Source organism: Pristiophorus japonicus, chromosome 18 (genome assembly GCF_044704955.1).
Source record: "Pristiophorus japonicus isolate sPriJap1 chromosome 18, sPriJap1.hap1, whole genome shotgun sequence".
NCBI classification, from domain to species: domain Eukaryota; kingdom Metazoa; phylum Chordata; class Chondrichthyes; family Pristiophoridae; genus Pristiophorus; species Pristiophorus japonicus.
In genome coordinates, this window is record NC_091994.1 from 21,881,003 (window position 1) to 21,901,874 (window position 20,872).

The following is a 20,872-nucleotide window of genomic DNA, read 5'->3' on the forward strand; positions in this document are numbered from 1 at the left end:
GTACAATGCAAGGTCTGTTTCGTGATGCACGTTGGAAAGGAAAAATGTAAATGTACCATCACCCATTCCATGTACTGTATAGTGACACATGTAATGTAATTTGTTGAATGTACTACAATGTATCCCGTATTGTACCGAATTGTACTTGAACTGAAAAGCAAGGAAATGTATCGAACGGAACTGCCGTTAGCACCCAAATGTAGTGTATGGGATTGCCGACTGCAGCTAAATGTACTGAACTGCTTTTGAATGTACTGTACAAATTTTTATATGAATAAAGTATATTTTGAAATAAAAATAATCTAGAGTATGATCTGACCAGAATACTGCAGTTTAAGCAGAATTTTCCCCAAATTATATTATTTAGCTATATAATTCAACATTATTTGTTGCTCTGCAGTGATTTGACAGATTGAGTACTGGATTTACTAATACCTCTAGATCTCTTTGAACTTTAATCATAACTATTCCAACATCATTCCTAGTAGTTATGCCACCCTTCTATTGCACCCGTCCCTACTAACTTTTACCTGCCTGTTCAGGTGGGCATAAAAGATCCCATGACACTATTGGAAGTGCAGCGAGTTCACGAATATCAATCTTTCAATTGACACTACCAAAAACTGATTAACTTGCCGTTGCTGTTTATTGAACTGTGTGCAAATTGACTGCAGTGTTTGCCTACAAGACAGTAATACTTCAAACAAAAAATTCATTGGCTGTGGAGTGCTGAGAGATATCTAGAGAATGTGAAAAGTGTGATATATTCAAGTGCTACATAAATTTAAGTTTATTCTTTATTACAAAAGGTAACGGCAATGTTTTTAAAATCCAAGGTATTTGTACAAGGAATGCAACTGAAATGGGTTTAAATAATTTTTTTTAATGGCACTGCAATAATTTGGTTGTGGATGTACAAGATGCATAGGCATTAATGTGAATTACACAGGGATGATTTTTTAAAACCTTTATTTGTAACAAAGTAGATTCGTGAAACACAACTTTTTCTGAGCTTGCACTTCAACTATCATACCAACATTAGGACATATCGTCATATTTTTGCCAGTGATTTAAAAATTTTTTGTGTCATCCCTACTTGTAACATGCACACATTGACATCACTTGAGGATTTGAAGCAGTTTTGAATTCAGGAATGCATACAAATCCATGAAGAAGATTCAAACTGTATTATATTATAAAAATAACAGGTAGGAGTGGAGTAAAAGCATCAACAGGCTCTGGGGCTGATAGTATGTATACATTGTTCAAGCTTCAATCAGAACCCCTCAATGGTATAACTGCCTAGTTAACTCTCTCCTATCAATTAATTATTCTATATATTACGTCAGACCAGCCATAATCAATATCATACATGGTCTAAAACAGAAGCCACTTTTACATTTAATGCCATTAATGCAACCCATGTGCAAATATTCATAATTACTCTTTGCTCAGTTACACTCAGGGTTGAATTTCCAGTGCCAAGTGAGGAGATCCCATAACTAACTTTTCAATTTCTTACCCGACATCCTAACATACACCGACCAACTGGTTTGCTTCCCTAACTGCCTCCTGCAAGAGGCTTTCTATTAGAGTACTATACATCCCACGAATTTTGTGCACCTGTATTCCAAAATGATGTCATACATGCACAATAAATTATGAAAAAAACAAATACTGTGGTTCTAAGTTGCTATGCTGTATACCAGGACTGCACTGTAGTACCACTTATGGCCAACTAATGGTGCTGTTGGAAACAGTGGTCTGTATAAGCTTATGGTTCTGCAGGGGTTTTGTAAAGTGCATATTAATATGGAGTAACTATATTTTATGATCATGAAATTTCAGTTTTAAAAATGTTAAAATGGTCATGAAAACTAATGGAGTTACTGCATTTACTGACTTGGTAAATTTCTCCTTTCAATCTCAAAATATTCCACTGAAAACAACCTACAGAACATTTCTGGACAGAATTGAAATCGTGGTATCACTTAGACAGGTGTTTCATAGTGAACTGTAAATCACTGAGTCAAGCAAAATACAGATCTCCTCAATAGGTCTGTGTTATATTACTGTAGTGTCATTCGTAGATTGGGATGGTGAGAGGGGGCAAGGAGGTGGTCAGCCATGTCGAGTAGACCTGAACAAAATGACACTAGAGGTTTTACTTCAAAATTAATTTGGAGAAACGTTTTGGGATCAATACCATAGGGCTTCACATTCAGGATACAGCCTGAATTATTTCACTTTATCCCTTCTGGGAATGTTTGGATACTTATGTTTCGGTTTGTAACAAAAACTTACTTGCATGATTTTTAATTTCCTTCTTAAAGCTTTCAAATACAAAGCATTTCTGATGTTTGTATATTGATTTGGGGAACCTCTACACAAATGCAGTCATACACAATACTGCTCCACACACTTCCACTACAGTCTTGCTGAATTGTAGACATCTTGACAAAATGGGCTCTCAAAGCTTATGAAGTGAGAATACATTTATATAGTTTACTGATCATTTTATACATTCATCATACAGTATCTAAGATTCTAAGTACTCCTTTTAAATTTACATGATATATTTGTTTGTGAATGCTAACGGGCAGTTTCTAAAATAAAATTACCGATACATTCATAGTCTAAATAAGCAAAATTTATCTCATTAAAAGTAATGCCACGGCTTGTGTACTGGTTGATGAAAGGGCCATAACAATGTTGCTGGTCAGCAAGCCTTCAAGTTTCAGTGCATCACCATGGTGGCTAACTGCAGGTGTGATGTTGTTATTCCAGTTTTTCAATAATACAAAGCTCAACTGTGTGGCGTGGGAGCTAATTCCAGTGGATTAAAGAAGCACGTGTAAAAATGTGTTTAATTCACACAGATATGACACTTTAGAAATCCGTATCAACTAAGAGGTGCCTCCTAGCTTTGAATCGAGCAAAAACTTATTTCCACCAGCAGCCTGCTGGCCTACCTACTTGTTTGTTTGGGTAGCATCACAACTGTAAAATAGCCTTCTTCAGATCTTCAGCTCTCCCCTCGTTGTAGCCTTGGAACCAACCATTTCCTAGATGAGCATTTCTTAGCGAAATGTGAACCTCCATATGGCTGAAAATTTAGTTCAATAAATCAATAACTATGATCCACTAAATGTCGAGAGGTTTGAAATTATTTAAAAAGGTGCCATAAAAGCTCAATAGATGCTGTCGTGTCATTTGGGACTGCACATTTGATTGCTATTTTGAATTCAGCTGATTTTTCTGTCAAGTCAATCTTAGCTGGGCTCCCCATCTTTAAAGGTTAGCTCAGATAATTAAAAGATTAGAAAAATGCTTAACAATGTCGGGCAGGGAATAAAACATTTTATCCACATCTTACTATTTTTAACATCACTTCTATCTTTATCTAACCCAGATATTTAATCCATGTTTCATTTTTGTTTTTCGGATTACTTAAGTTAGGGCAATTTATTGCAGCAATTTAAATTGCTTCAAAAACAAAAAAGTAGTTTAACATTTTCTTTGGTTCAAACAATTTAAAAATGAAACCTAAAAACTGCAGCCACAGCATTATTTAAAATAGCACACAAGTGTATTCCGAATGGTAGATCACAGTACCACAGTTCATTATCAACCAATCATAAGCTTAACCTTAATTTAAAGGCAACCATATCCAAGAAAAAAAACAATCCTACTGATTGTTTAAGCACAAAGACTGTAAGTTGCATTTCTGCACCAATAGGTTTTTAAAAAGTAAGCTGGTTTGTTAGCCATTTCACAGCACTGACAATTAATCAGCATTTTGCCAAGTCCCTGAATTCTACTTCCCAAGGTACTTTTGCAGTTGTAAAGAGAAAGTGGTTGAGAGGATTACAAATCATGTTGTACTTGGAAGATTATTAGGAATCAAGTAGTGGGAAAAATGTCCTTATATACGGGAGGCAATTCCTCATCTCAACAGGACTAAATCTGAAATTGTGTTACAGTGGGAAAACCTAAAAATTATACACAAGGCTTAGGCACCAAACTGGTTTTCCTGATGTATGCAAGATTTTTTAAAAAACTGCTAAATCTTATTTACAAGGCAAGATTTGAATTTCAAAATGGCCACAACTACCAGTCTTATACCCAAGATGGTTGGCCAATTAGCACCTTTGTGTTTTCTAGCCTTGTGCATGCAACTATTTATGTATTAATGATAAAAATGCAATCACAATGCCGTTAGTTACAAAAGGAGTTTTTCACACCTATTTCGTTAAGATCACATGGTGTCTGCAGGGCACTGTGTACATAAGAGTTGTGCGCTTGAAGAGAGCATCAATGTAATTAAAACAAAAGAACCAATAATCAACATGCAACTTACTCCACTGTCATTCTAAATATAATACGATAGGAAACATCCTTGAGGTTTCATTACTGTGTATTACCTCAGTCAGTGCAAGCACTGAAACAGAGGCTAAACTTTTAGCATACATTTTTAAATATTTTACTGCATTATTATTCAGTTTTGATCATAAGACACAAAAGGGAAAAAAATAAACAAGAGACTATCTTCCCTGCATGGCTCATTGGGTACAAGTGTTTGAGTTTGTTTGCTGCTAAATGGTGCCAGGTCAGTGGTTCAAAGGGTACAAGGAAACACCGTGGATATAGGATTAGAGTAGATGGGCTCAGTGTGGAGCTAGCATTGGTACAGACACGTGCCAAAGAGCTTCTTTCAGTGCTGAAATGTATCTAATTCTTTCAACGTGTGTGAATATCTATGCATTTTTTAAATAAATGCTGCCCTTGTGATATGTTGAAACCAACGTAGCCAAGTCAAAAATCTTTCAGCTACAATTTGCATAATATAGGAGTTCAGAACAATTAGTTACATTTTTCTACAATACCAGACTTTTACAAATCACCCTGGGCGTACTGTACTCTAGACATGTATTTTAGGATGGGGGAAGGAGAGAGATGAAGTCAGTCAAGTAAATTATTACAAGGTCTTTTGTGCATGAAATTAAAGTGCTGGCCAGGAGGACAGCAGTGCAGGATTTCTAGGAAGAAGTTGGAAACAAACCAGCACCAGGGGCTATTGAAGTGCAGCAGTCGTTGAATGGGATCTTTGTTTCAATCTGTTTACTTTCATCAGTTTGACTGAGATAGATTCTTCTGTCTTTCCTGAATCTGGGCATCTTTTATGTTGCCATCCCTTCTGATCAGAGGACACCTACTTCAAATGGTCCTGTTTATACTGATGTCCATAGCTATGGCACTATTCTGATTGTGTTCCAGTTACATCTGAAGCAGATAACGCAGCCCAAGGAATGCAGGGTCTTCCAACTCAGCAGTGGCGTCAGTGAGATTCGAAGTGCTCCACGCGACTGTTGTCAGTGCAACAGGGTAGAAGTGAAATGCTGAGTGGGTGGAGACCTATATGTATTTAATACTCCAGTTATTGAGTGACAGTCCCTTAAATTGAATACAAAATTACTTTTAACTTAGTTATAACTTGGCATGCAGATTGTGTAGTGCTTTCTTACTAAACATAATGTGTAGTTCGGTTTTAATTGCACAATACACCAGTATCAGAATACACCACGTATTAGGATATTACAAAATGCTATTAATCAGGTAACCGTCCTAGAAATTGGACCTATATAGCTGGCAAAATTATGGTAATAGTCTGAACTGATTTCCTATTGAAATGTTAGGTGTACACCATTTACAAAGGAGAACAGCAGCTGCTTAGCTGAAAATGGGTTGTACATATTGCAGCTTTCTAGTTACATTTTGGTGCTGATAAACATGCTCACGTTTATTTACTCATTCACTTCATTAAGCATTACAAGTTAACACGTCCTCGTTTTAAAATCTGGATAGATACTGTTCCTTGTGTCACAAACTGCTGGTCCAATCCAAGGTTTTATAGAATAACGGGTTATATGCTCATTTGAAGCTCGCCTCTTATGCAGTGTAATGTCTTTGGGCTTGACTACCACCAAGATTCTTCTTCATTGTAATAATGCTTTGGTTGATTAAACTGAAACTTCAAGGCTTAAATACTTAGCGTTGCTACAGCCCTGGTTACATAAGTGCTTTTCACACATTGATGAGCAAAAATGTTTGCTTAGAATTGGCACCACAATATCAATACTCCCACATTCTGCGACAATACAGAGCTGAGGGGGAGAAAGAAGGGGAGAAAAAAAAGCTTTTTTTTTTACACTGCCAGCCAATAACATTTAAAAATAAAGCACAATATTCAAAACCTGTGCCTAGCAGTAGGCACATTACTCTTCATTACAAATATACAGTAGCATACAACCAGTTTGTATTTGATAGATCAGCCAAGGTCTCTTCTGAGGTCCCACTGAACTTGACTACGTATAAAAGATAATCTCCGGGACCTGTCCATCCTCGACTGACGTTCCATTATTATTTCCAGCAGCATAACAGAAAGTGAAGACCGTTTTTGTGCCCGTTGTGGGAGATTCATGGATGACTTTACGAAGTCCTTTTGTTCCATAATGTGAATCTGGCCCCTATGTATGTATATACATATAAAAGAATCATAGTAAGAAAAAAAACATCTTTAGGGATCATAGACACCAAAATAAATTTATACAACTAAAACTGTAGTGTTGCAGAAGTGATCCGTCATCTTTAATTTAGCTGTGAAAATGACTGAATGGAAAGGCATTTTTGAAAACAGTAAAATGGTATTCAAAAAGGCTGGGCAGCACAGCAGGCATATACACAGCGAGTCTCAGTATAGTGAACTCACACCTGCTTCATGAATTTACTATACGGGTGTTTTCTGTAGGGTAGGGTGGGGTGGGGTGGCTTGGGAAGAGCAGGGTGAGAGCATACAATAGAGCTTAGCACTTTCCCCCTTGGCGAGGACAGAAGAGAGGGGCCACAAGATGCACTTACTGCCTGGTTACTCTTAGAAAGCACAACTTCTACGAGATGCAGAGCAGTCACCTCAACACATTATCTGAAGAGATGAAGGAGGGGGGAAATTTAAGTTTACTTTTTCAAAACAAAACTAGAAAGAGGGGGGCGGGGAAAGAGAGAAGAGTGAAGGAAAGTCGAGGACAGATATTTGGGAATGATTTAAAGACATTAATCTCAGAGAAAGTTCTGATGACAATGAACCACTTTGCTCTTATGATATACAAGTGATGTGACGCCACCAAAATGAAATTACAGCCACATAATAATTTGTTATAAAAAATTTTAAATTATATAATGTAAACTGTCATATTCATGGGCCAAGTTTTGCCCTCATTTCCACTTTTTCTTATTGCCAGTAGCTATCGTCATGGTGGGTCTATCAGACCAGACGTTCCATGCAATTGATGCGCTGATATCCAATCACTTCATTGCCAATTTTGTAAGTGATAATCCATTGTTGATTCCCAGGAATTAACAATGCAAATGATAAAAGTTTTTAAACACGTCTGTTGACATACCTTCAATGTAGCACATGCAGTATAGTTAACATTGGGTAAAATCTCCACTGGTTCCTTGAACATAACCCTGAAAGTGTTGGATGATCCATCACAGCTAAAACCAGTGTCATTCTGTCCCAAAATTGTGTTACTGTCAGTATGGATAATCTTAAAAAAAAAACAAATTCAACGCATTACAATCAGAAAGAGCGTCTATAATTTCATAAATCATTTTGAACAAAGCTATTACTGTATGAACACAGGCTGAATGTACACAATTTACATCCTTTGTAGTCAGATGCAAATTGACCCAAGAGCAGCACAAGCCTAGAATGTTAATTGCAAACAAGTAACAGACAACACTTTGTGTATCCAGCACTTCACCAGCATTTGACATTAGACACTCCAAAATCTTAGTTGCTCTGAAGGAGAGAAGAATACAAAAGGATGGAACCCTGAAATAAAATGGGGTGCGAGATACAGAGTCACCTAAAGTGGTTAAAATGTACACATTGAATATGCAGATCATTTTTTCTCCATGTTTAACAGTCCTTTCTTTTGCTCTCCCCCCTCCACCAATCAAAAAACAACTGCTTTAAAGTAAGAGCCTAATTTTACATCAGTGGCCCCATCACATTACATCATCTTTTTGTATGATGTCTGCAGCTGGTGACTGTTACCACCCCGCATTAGAAACCACACCCGTTTAACATCCTCTGATAGCTCTAACCTCCAGAATAGGTTTCTGAATATCAAAACAAACCATCCTGTTTCCCAAGAGATCACAGGGTAAAGTTTTTCTTGTCGATGTTAGTTTAAAAAAAAGAGTTGGTGTTGAATATAGCTTTGTACTCAGTCCAACTTTTCACTAATCTTAGTAAAAGTAAAATATACCTCCAGGTAATACTACAGCAACTCGCCAAGCTTACTTTGACAGCGTCTCTCAATCCCACAAACTCTACTGCCAAGAGGGACAAGAGTGGGAACACCATCACTTCCAAGTTCCTCTCAGTCACATGCCATCCTGACCTGGATATATACTGCTGTTCACTGCCCGATCAAAGTCCAGGAAATCCCTACCTAATGCCAGTGGCGAACATCACCACCACAAGAACCGCAGCAGTTTAAGGAGAAAGCTGATCATCAGTTTCTGAAGGCATCTATGAATGGGCAATAATTTTAGCTTTGCCAGCATTGCCCATATCCCAAGACAATTTAAAAATCATTTTGTACATCTCTGAAAGTTCAAGACAATTTTTTTTTTATAAAAAGATTTTTTGGGAGAAGGTATTTTACATTGATTCTATGCCTACCTACATTCTTTCACGGATAGTTTAATGATCTAGTAAAATTCTTTAATTCTACTTTATATTACTTTCATTTTAGACATTTACAGAAAATGATTTTAACATACTAAAAAAAGCAAGTTCCTATTTTCTGAAAAAAATGTTTTAAGTCCTTCTAAAAAAAAGTGCAATTAGTTGCCCCGAACAGCTTAATTCCTTTGCTCTCTTACACTTGCTCTCTGTCACTTCCAAAATACTCCCACTTAACTTCTTTCACTTGACTCTAAACTCATCTAATAATTCATTTTCATTGCTGATTCTTCACAAATTCTGCTTGCACTTTAAGCGAGTTATGTTAGCATAAGCAATAATTACATAGCATCAGATTAGTGTCAGCTGTGGCTCAGTTTGTAGCACCCTCGGCCTGGAGCCAGAAGTCCCACTCCAGGGCATCAAATCCAGGCTGACATCTCAGTGCATTACTGAAGGAATGCTATACTAGTGAGGAGCTGTCCTTTGGATGAGACCATTAAACGGACGCCCTGTTATCCCTTTCAGGTGACAGGGGAGTTCTCCCTGTGTCCTGGCCAATATTTATCCCTCAACATCACAGATTATCTGGTCATTGTCACATTGCTGCTTGCGAGACCTGCCTGTGTGTAAATTACCTGCCGCGTTTCCCACATTACAACAGTGACTACACTTCAAAAAGTACATCGTTGGCTGTAAAGTGCTTTGGTACACCCCTCGGTCATGAAAGGCGCTATATAAATGCAAATCTTTCTTTTTACCTGTATATTTACTTGATAGTCTGTGGGCCCATGTATTGATCCATACAAGCCAAATCCAACCACAAATATCCTCCTATTCACAGTGAACCTGTGGAATGAAAAGTGTACAAAATACATTAGAATAGTTCAAATACATCTCTCTCTCCCAATCAGAGCAAAACTAGCCAGGCAATTCCCATTTTACAACTTAAATTCTATTCAGATCAAGTATCTTCTGAGGCATCCCAAGTGGCACTGAATTCCTGCCCTACACTATACATCTTACATTAACTGCAACTATTGTAGTCCGCTCCATGTATGATCTGTCAAGTTATACTTTAATGCTAGAGTGTCCTAATTGCAGCTCACAGTACATTCTGGTTATTTGGCCAATAGTGCCTTGGTCACTGAAGCTCCTCCTGGAATCTCAGTGCGGATTCCGTCCCCTACGGGGCACAACAGACATGATCTTTGCAACGTGACAGCTGCAGGAAAAATGCAGGGAGCAGCGCCAGCCCTTACACATGGCCTTTTTCGATCTTACAAAGGCCTTTGACACTGTCAACCATGAGGGTTTATGGAGCGTTCTCCTCCGTTTTGGATGTCCCCAAAAATTTGTCAACATCCTTCACCTGCTCCATGACGACATGCAGGTCGTGATCCTTACCAACGGATCCATTACAGACCCAATCCACATCCGGACTGGGGTCAAGCGGGGCTGCGTCATTGCTCCAACCCTCTTCTCAATCTTTCTCGCTGCCATTCTCCACGCTCCCCGCTGTAGTGGAACTAAACTACAGAACCAGTGGGAAGCTGTTTAACCTACGCCGCCTCCAGGTCAGGTCCAAGATCACCCCAACTTCTGTTGTTGAGCTACAGTAAGCGGACAATGCCTGCGTCTGCGCACATTCTGAGTCTGAACTCCAGGATATAGTAGATGTATTCACCGAAGCATATGAAAGCATGGGCCTTACGCTTAACGTCTGTAAGACAAAGGTCCTCCACCAGCCTGCCCTCGCTGCACAGCACTGCCTCGTCATCAAGATTCACGGTGCGGCCCTCGACAACGTGGACCATTTCCCATACCTCGGGAGCCTCTCGTCAACAAAAGTAGACATTGATGCTGTGATTTAACACCGCCTCCAGTGCGCTAGTGCAGCCTTTGGCCGTCTTCGGAAAAGAGTGTTTGAAGACCAGGCCCTCAAATCTACCACCAAGCTCATGGTCTACAGGGCTGTAGTAATACCCGCCCTACTGTATGGATCAGATTCATAGACGATGTCCGGAAGACACCTCAAGTCGCTGGAGATATATCACCAACGATGTCTCCGCAAGATCCTGCAAATCCCCTGTGAGGACAGGCACACCAACATCAGTGTCCTCGTCCAGGCTAACAGCCCCAGCATTGAAGCTGGGCGCACTCAATCAGCTTCGCTGGGCAGGCAACATAGTTCGTATGCCAGACACAGGACTCCCTAAGCAATTGCTCTATGCGGAGCTCCTTCATGGCAAATGAGCCAAAAGTGGATAGCGAAAACATTCGTAAGACCTTCCTGGTAAAGTGCGACATCACCACTGACACCTGGGAGTGCCTGGCCAAAGACCACCCTAGGTGGATTAAGTGCATCCGGGAGAGCGTTGAGCTCTTCGAAACTCGACGGCGAGAGCGTGAAGAGGTCAAGCGCAGGCAGCGGAAGGAGCGTGCGGCAAACCAGTCCCACCACCCCTTCCGTTGGCGAATGTTTGTCCCACTTGTGACAGAGTCTGTGGTTCTCGATTTGGACTGTTCAGCCACCAAAGAACTCACTTCAGGAGTGGAAGCAAGTCTTCCTCGATTCCGAGGGACTGTCTATGATGATGATGCTGCTGCTGCTTTTTCCAATGGCACTTTAGCTTACTTAAACTACTGCTGCTCAGCCTCTTTTCAAACTGTGTAGGGCTACTAGATTAGAAAATGCTGTTAGCTTATTGGCAGAAAGGACAACTCCCTAAATGGTGGATTTAGAACTTAAATCCACCAATGAGATAGCAGACCTTTACACAATCTTCAAAAGTGTGAAGAGACCAATAATAAAATGAATATTTAACTGGGCCAACATGAGATACTCATTTAGCAAGTGACAAAAGTAGTATTGTCCTCAAAATATTGCTTGAGTTCAGTGTTTTGTATTGCAACTGTGGGATTCCTCCAACTGAGGCAACTGGGTGGCCTATGAAGACAAAAAGTTTGGAAACTCTAGTTTTAACAGGACAGGGATTTGCAAACAGAATTTATACAATTGCACTAAAATCATTCGCCACAGGAGGCCATTCTGCCCATCGTGTATGTTCCCGCTCGTTGAAAGAGCTATCCAATTAGTCCTTTCTCCATAACCTTGCAAATTTATCCTTTTCAAGTTTATATCCAATTCCCTTTTGAAAGTTACTACTGAATTTGCTACCACCACCCTTTCAGGTAGTGCATTCCAGATCCTAACAACTCGCTGCGTAAAAAAAATTCTCATTCCCTGCTGGATTTTTTTTTGCGAATTATCTTAATTACTGATTAGCTGGGGGCATTGGATTTCCAAGATTAGTTATACATGTCTAATGATTTGATTTATATCATTGAGATCTAGCTTCTGAAAAGCATCAGACAAGACTTCCTTCTGCTCAAATGTCACCATTTTGTTTCCACCTCCGTTGAAGACAGCAACATCTGCTTGTGGATTATGGTTCTATGGCACGAGCAGCCCAGTAGCCATTTTTCATCTGTGAGGCCAGACAGCATTAGCAGCCTATTTGAACTAGGTGCATCTACTAGCCAATCTTCTAGCAGGGGATCACTGAGTAGCAAGCTGGAGCAGGAATTATGGGTGATTAACGAGCCCACAGCATACAAAGGCCAATTCTGGTGTACCAACCACTACCCCAGCTTAGATGGCTAACTCACTCAGATGAAGAAGGATCCAAACCATGGATATCCTGCTCGATAATTCTCAGTATCACACCACAGCCTGCAGTTACCCACCGAACCCTGTACAGAAACACTTTACCTTATCCGATCACTTGTACCACTGTAGCCCCAGCGACTTTCCACCTGTTGGAAACGATTGATGCTGCACTCTTTGCCTCTCAGACAACAGCGGGGTCTGTCTATAAACTCTACACGAGGCTTTGGATTGACTGTAAAATGGAGGAAGAGACTAACAACTTCGCGGTCTGTTAGAATTCCTGACTGTGCAGGTCCTGTGGGGGGGGGGGGGCAAAAAAAATATTCAATTACTTGATACTGTTTAATATACTGTAATTTTAGAAATGACTCAACAGCAGAACAGGGTCCTATTTAGTACTGACACATACAGATCAAGAAACTGATCACAGTTATGGTGGTAGTTGGGGACTGACAACTGGCTTCAGCATTCCTGGGCTGATGGGAGGGAAAAACCCAATTGCTATTCTGCGACGCCCCCTATAAAACGTACACGTGAATATCATGCGAGGACAGGATCAGGCCCAACTGCGATATTCTTCAGTCAAATAGCTTGTTTGTACTTTCAGTCTATATTTACACAAGAATGTGTACTTTAGCACGGTATCAAAGGATGCTGACATTTGTGGAAGTACACAGGAGTCTGAGTCAGCATCTTCAAGAAAGCAGGAGATAAAATTGGCAGGAGTGGGACTGCATTGAGACAGGCAGCTTTAGAAATGACAAACTGCTGTTTATCAGTAGCCAGCTTTGAACAATGCCAGGAAGGTTGCACGTCACAAACTGAAGGTGACAATTGTAAACAGCCATTCATTTATTCGCAATTATAATAAAACTATATTTTTGTCCTTCCTCTCCCCGTTAATAAAAAAAAATGTTACTCCCTTTAAGTCTCTCCAACTGATGGGACCCATGGCTTAAAGCAACTCATTATCTGAATATCCATCCTTTTAAGGCATTTTCACTGAACACCTCTTCAAGCACAGCAGGAATAAGGAACTTGCATGGTGGTAAGTAACTATAGTGCTGAACTGTGATATACAACTTTCTCTCCCCTTTGGACCCACTTGTCCTCATGCAAATCCATTTACTCGGAATAGGACACTCCAAGCCTCTGATTTCACAAGTAGTCTACAATCGCTCTGTAATTGGTTGACGAGATAGGTTGTGTTTGTGTAAATTCATAACAAAAATCACCCAACGGAGGCAACTTGAGCAGTCGCCAACCCTAGCAGTTGCACTCAGCAGATCACTAAGATCAAATTCGTTGCTCTTCTTTACAAACCACTGCTTTGTGGTTCTGAGTACCGTGAGCTATATTTCAAGTTTATTTTTATGGGTTTTTATATTGGTCAGATCTGTTACATAGGCTTTGAACATATTAAAAAAAGACTGGGTGGACGGAGCAGTTGGATCTTGGAAACAGACATCAGGATAAGAGCAGAACTTATACAAGAGGTTGTGAATAAACCGACACACTTCATCTTAAGAGTTCTACATTACTTTGGTCCAATAACGTTTATAAGCAAAAAGTAACTAGTTAGCATCTGTGCTTTCAATAGTTGTACATTATCTAAGTGTATCTAATTTTATACTCTTACACATTGTCTAGTCAAAGTGTGTCACTATGGACCTCTGAATTCCCCGTTATTAGTTTAAATCAAAATTTACTACAAAAGATTGTACTCAAGCCAGATTCATCTTAGTCAGAAATGCAAGTTATAACAATGCACCATATAAAATCTTTCAAATACATTTAAGTTTTTAAAGTCATAACATATGCCATATTCAGAATCACCTGCTGCAAACTCCTCGATGGTCATTAGTGGAAACCGGATAAGCGACAATGCTTTTCCTAACACTTTACGCTTGTTTTCAGGAGTGAGTTGAAGCTGCTGTCGTTGGCATTCTGCTTCTGCCCAGCGAACCACTGCATTAAATAACCGAATTTCCCGAATCCCAAGAGTATCTCGTTCTAGCACTGCCATTAATGTATCTGTAACAGAGACTAACATTAAAGCCAACAATTTGATGTTTCAAGATAAAACATTTTTAGTAACAAAATACACGACTTCAAAAAAGTGTCCTAAAACCCCTCCGTTAACTGAACCAAGAGTGTTCCATATTAACGCCTGAATGCCAATATATAAAATAACTAGCACAAGTCACCACATGTCCAGAAACCAGTGTCCATGACCAGAAGCTTAATTTATGAGAAGCCAAAGGTTAGACAGCTGTTTGAGTGCCAACTGCAGAGTTATAGCACCATAAAAAAATCTCTGAAAATGCAACTGGACAACTGCCACCCTGTCTAGCCATCCAAAGTAAACCAGAGCAAAGATGATACCGCAATAGAAGACTAGCAGAATGTGTGCAGGAATCCAAAGCACATAAACTTGAAGTTTTACACAGGCATCCTGTCACTAGCACTTCACCTCAGCACTGAAAAAGTATCCAATCTACGTGCATTAGATAAACAAAACTGATGATAGCTGCAGCTATTCACAAAAATGTGCTCGTTGTGAAAATAGAAAATATTAAATTCAAGCACTGGGCAATTGAAGGAGGGTATCTTTGTGGTAAAACCCATTTGTACTTTATAAGTGCCCCTGGGATTGATGAAATACCAATCATGTTGCCTCCATATGTTAAAATAAACCTTTGCTATGGATTCTTTTTAAGGGTACTGGCCATTGAAGGGCCCATCCTTCAGAAATGTGGTTGATATCGGATTAAATTCTAACCTGCATGGAGAGTTATTTATTTTTAGATTGAAAGTATGTTGTGGATATTCCTTGCTGTTCTGAGGAACCAAAGTTCTTGAATACTTCTCTTACTAATGACAATTGGTGGCTCAAGATGGGTTAATATTAATCTGGCAGAATGATGCACCCAAAACTTTAAAATTTTCATACGACGACATGAAGGGAATAAATTAACATTCATCAATTGTGGTCATTGTTTGAACTGTGGACTCAAGTTAGAGGGCAAAGGCAAGATCCCAAAGATAACAAAACTAAATGTGACCAGTATGAATCAATTAAATGTCCGAGATTCGGAGAAGGATAAAATAGTAATTTGTGATTTTCCCAATCTGTTAAATTTTCCTTTTTTGTATCATTGCCTTCCAATTTATATAATTGTGTGCATGTAAAATGTAATCATGCACTGCTAAGAAAAATGGTACACAATTATACCAAGAGTCGTTTGGGAAGAGAATCAGGTGAATTGACAAATGTGGGCAAATGATAAATCAATGCGCAAGTAATTAACGGGATTGTTTAAAGGAATAAATGGCAGACGGGATGTTGTATCAAAATAACAAACACCATCAAAAACCAATCTCAAAGGTGATTATGTATGGAGGGTTATTTTACTTAAACTAGATTCAAAAAAGGGGTTAAATGGTATAAACAATTGGATTTCAAATTTTATATTAAATGAAAATCTGGAAGTCAAATGGGAATATGGTTGGGTGTAAGGTGAGAAGATTTGGATTGGTGTGTTATGCTAGGGCGCCTTGAAAGCAAAGTGATATTGTTTTGTAATTATTCCTGTGATAATGGCAATACTATTGCTATATGATGATAAACTGTATTTAAATTGGAATCGTATGCTTGTTGGAGGATGATATACACAAGGCATTTGTGAACTACCTGAAAATATTAGTGAGGGGAAAAGAGGGGTTCTAGATTGCACTAGACACTTCATGCACAGTTCCAGGAAAGGTGGTACCTGCCTACATAGCGGTGATGTACTATAGAGTTCATCATCAGTATGTGGTTTCACTCTGGATTATACAGGTTGATCGATGGAACATAAAGAGAATTAATGTTCTGAATGAGGAAGGTATTGCATTATACAGCATTTGTATGGTTTGGTGGTTAACATTTTGCCTTATACCAACAAAAACAATATGATCAAATTTGGGGATAAAATATTGGTACCTGTTAGGGCCCACAATGTTACAGAAATTCAAGTAAAGGTTACCCTCTAAACAGAAGCCTTACGGGTGGTTGTAGATTTTGGCCATAAAAGAATTGTGTATACTCGAGTGGTTAATACAGAAAGTAAAAAGAAAGCTGATTACTTAAAACTTGCTAAATTAATTACAAATGATAAAGAGGCATGAGTGGTGGGAGCTCGTTAATGGTGGCAAAATGTGTACAATATAGGAGAAACAACTTGGGCTTGGTTATTGTCCGTGTTCCTCATTGTCCAGGTAGCAATTAGCCTTCTTGATTAGTGTTTAGTGGGTTCAAAGGCGAGTGAGAAGTTTAAAATTCTAGTATGAACAATTCAAAATGGTGGAGTTGTTGAATCATAAGTGAGGGATCAGAAAGTGATTTCTTCATCCTTAAAAAAGGGGACTGCAAGATATCCTAGTTGCGTATACATAGGGCTAGGATTTGGTTTAATATCATATAATTAAGGTTTTAGCTCTCTTTTTGCTTTTAAGTGGCTTGTGGATTTGTACTGTAGCTGGAAATAATAAAATGATTAGAGTTGTTCAATGTGTCAGGGTATAATTAGCTTCGCCTGAAGTATAGGATATGTGATTCTTGTCTGTTGGGACATATTTTTGTGGCCACATTGTGAAACGAGATAGCCAAGACAGTCTTCAGGTAGGAAGTAGAACAATAGGACAGCATGGTAAACAAGTCAGTATCTGCTGTTTTGAAATAAATATCTAATTTCTGGCAGTCTTGTCCACAATAACAATTGGCATGTCATAATGAATCAGCAACGACAGTGCGCGTGACAATTGGCCTATATATAAAGACCTTGAGCTTTCCATAACAATTTATAGAGCCAGGATTGAAAGGACTGATGAAGGTTATCTCTCTTCCTGGGGAAAGAAAAATGGGGTAATTGCGTTTATTTCTCTATGTCTACTGCTTAAGAGACATTGAGTGTGTCAAAGACTTTGTCAAACACAATAAATGGATAGATTACAACCGTATTTGGTTTGTCAGATTTAAATTTTCTTACACGATCAATATGAAAAAGTTAAAAAAGCAAAACTGGAGTGAATTATAAATATAGCAGCATATCTTGTGGTTGGAAAGGCATTGATAAAACTGCACAAGCTTCATTCTCAAGTTTTAGGATGCCATCTCTCTCCCTTGATGTTTTATTGCCTTGCTATACTACATTATTCTATATTTGGAATCCAACTGTGAGCCAGAATCTCGGAAATGTAATAATTATCTTTGGAAACCAATGTTTTCAACCCAACTTAGGTTGAATTTTTTTTTTAAACATTACAATTTTTGTGGATTAAACTTAAATATATTTTATGGTAGAGGTAGAAATTCCAAAACATAAAGCCAACTCTTTCCATTTCCAATCACATCCCCGCAGTGTCATCCTTCATTACATGCAAAAAACATGTTTTTTGTTTAAAAATGTTTCAAATCAAACATCCTTTTCCTTTCAATTGGATTAGTCATACACTTACCTAAATCAATATCTGTAAAACCTTCTGCATTGATTGCATCTGAAGTATTTTTATCAATATTTTCCAGGCATAAGCTAGCAAGCTGCGGTTCATCAAAGAGTCTTGCCTGAGGAACAAACAGGTGTATTAGTCTTGCACCATTTAGTCAAGCATACATTTCTTCCTGCAATTACAGTTTTAAAAAGGTGACAAAAACATTTTATAGGCGGTCATCAAAATTTGCCATCTCATTTAAGACCTTTTACTAGAGTTAGAAGGCATATTAAGTTTAAAGCCACACTTCCAGAAATATAATGATTTAAAAAAAAAGAATCTCAATTCAAATGGTAATTATTCCCATTAAATATTTTACAAGTAAGTCATTTAATTATATGTGCTTTCAAGTTACAGTTCAAATACTCCTGTACTAGAAATAAATTGGACTAAATTAAGACCAGTGAAGCTTATTGCTCTCGTTATAGGGAGCTTCAGGATAAGATGATTTTCTTCATTAAGAAGCTTCCCCTTGGCATTTACTATGCCCATTACACTCATAGGCTAGATACAAATAAACATTATGTAAACAGAAATATTTCTATAAATCCAATACTCAACTAAACAGTTAATAAAAAGAGTGAAGAGTAACAGTCCCAACACCTATCCCTGCAGGACATCATTTGGGACCGGTCTCCAAACAGATCCAAATCCAAGAAAATGAAGGCTGCTATTAAATCAGAATCAGTTAAAGAAAACGAAGGCTAAAAAAGCTAGTGGAAGAGAGACAATTGCGGAAGTAATCGGAAAGCTTTTTCAGTTATGTGAAGAGTCACCCCCCACCCTGAATGAGCCACATTTCCCCCCCTTTCTTTTCAGAAGATGGTGAGCTGCACCACAATACAATTTCACTGCGTGACAACCATCCAAAACTTACCCAAGATGACCATTTCCTCATTTACAAGTCTGGACAGCAAGTGTTGGCAGGCTATGCATGACAGTTAAGCCCATTCCCATCTTCAGTGTCCAACACAAGAAGCTGATCAGGAATGGGATCCGAGATGGACATTTTTCCCCTTAGCCCTGGACCAGAAGCTAATTGCAATGTTCCCACTGCTCCTAACTCAGCACAAGCCAGGAATAGAATTAGACAAGCAGCGGAAAGATTAATTGTGCTCTGTTGCTAATAAGCTGTGCATTTTTAGATAGATAGTTAAATTTTGGACATATTTTAGGGGGCTATATGCCTTGGCTCTCATCAATCTGCACCCAAATGTTCTGTACTATGGACAAATGGAGAGACTGTGTAATCCACATCAGACAAACAGAAACTACATTTGTGGATTATGCAGCAGTTTGCCATGGTGATGAGTTTCCACAATGTCAGAAATCCAACTAATCAAAAATACAAACTGAAGCAGCATTTTACTTCAAAATATCTGGAATATACAGGTCCAGTGACATCATGGTCAAGTAGTAAATCCTCAGTGATTTTTTAAAAATTGGATTCTGGGAGATTACCAAGCATGCTGTCCCAATCATAGAATGGTTACACACAGGCCATTCAGCCTGTCAAACCTGTGCCAGCTCGCTGCAAGAGCACCTCAGCTAGTCCCACTTTCCTGCCCTTCCCCATAGCCCTGAATTTTTTTCCTTCCGGTATTTATCCAATTCGCTTTTGAAAACCAAGACTGAGTCTGCCTCCACCACCCTTTCAGGCAGCACATTCCAGATCCTAACCACACACTGCGTAAAAAAGGTTTTCCTCCTGTTGCCTTTGGTTCTTTTGCCAATCACCTTAAATCTGTGTCCTCTGGTTCTCAACCCTTCCGTCAATGGAAGTTCCTCTCTATTTACTCTGTCAAGACCACTCATGATTTTGAACATCTCCATCAAATCTCCTCTCAACCTTCTCTGCTCTAAGAACAACCCCCGCATCTCTAGTCTATCAACGTAACTTCAAATCACTTTCACTGCTAAATCTGACTCCCTTATCCCAGCATAGACCTGCTTTTTCCTGGTTGACAGGATGCCAGTTTACGTAATGTAAAAACTGAAAGCTGGCTCATCGATGTCGATCACCTGGAACCTAAATTAAAACATGGTCTGCTGAAAGCAGCCAATAGTTTACTTTACAACTGAACATGGCTATGTACTTAAAAGTCGGAAATAAATAATTGGGACTGTTAACAGAAGAAATAGGCCTCTGTATACAAATCATTAGCATGACAACCTTGGACAAGTAAAGTTTAAAGCATTTGATTTTAAAAGTTACTGTTTACTTGACATTCTGCAATGATGGTATGCTTTATGCCAAATTGGGAGAAAAATGGTGCTGTCCAATTAAAATCAAACTATAAGCCTAGTCAGCTGCTCTACAATGCATAAACTAACTGTCCAATAATAATTTTCCATATACATCCTGTTAGTACAAATCATCCCAAATGTAATCCGTTCAAACTTCAACAAAATTCACCTGGAAGCAGCTGCAGCCTGCCCAGCCACAAGACATGTCACATTATAATGACTATGGGGCAGCACACGACCTACAGCCAAAAATGTTACCTCAAATTTAGTTTATAAAACACACATTATTTGGCAGTTTCTCAATAAATTTGAATGCGCCTAGTAGATTCCTACTTGCAAAATAAACTGCTAAATAAGACAAGGCCGAGGGAACAAAATACAGACTGATCCATCAGCAACACGCTCATGAATCTCACTAGTGGAAATTTGCTGGTAGTTATAATATACAATGGTAAAACTGAAAAATGTTGTATTTTTATTAAGTCAGTATTACATTCAAATACTGTTCATATATTGTCAAAACTTAGTTAAATGCAAGTTGAAAGTGTACAAGACTGTTCACCACTCACCTGCTAAAAGAGGATTTAAAAAAAAAAAGAGTATTTGATGTTCTTGAGACATAAGCTTAAGGGAACATTTAATCCTGGTTGCATAAACAAGAGACT

The 20,872-nt window shown here is 38.7% G+C and overlaps 1 protein-coding gene across 5 annotated transcripts in view; it reads right to left on the reverse strand.

Moving 5' to 3' along the window:
• Window positions 1-873: 873 nt before the first annotated feature.
• The window catches only part of LOC139228590 (BTB/POZ domain-containing protein 2), a 37,968-nt gene continuing 17,969 nt past the window's right edge, over window positions 874-20,872 (reverse strand). For all 5 annotated transcript variants that reach the window (XM_070859742.1, XM_070859739.1, XM_070859741.1 and 2 more), the window contains 6 exons: window positions 17,928-18,033; window positions 14,265-14,462; window positions 12,531-12,723; window positions 9,517-9,604; window positions 7,461-7,607; window positions 874-6,527 (listed from right to left, as the gene is read on the reverse strand). In XM_070859742.1, coding sequence (XP_070715843.1) covers window positions 6,366-6,527; window positions 7,461-7,607; window positions 9,517-9,604; window positions 12,531-12,723; window positions 14,265-14,462; window positions 17,928-18,033 — 894 coding nt within the window. In that variant the 3' untranslated portion in view covers window positions 874-6,365. The remainder of the gene's footprint in view (window positions 6,528-7,460; window positions 7,608-9,516; window positions 9,605-12,530; window positions 12,724-14,264; window positions 14,463-17,927; window positions 18,034-20,872) is intronic.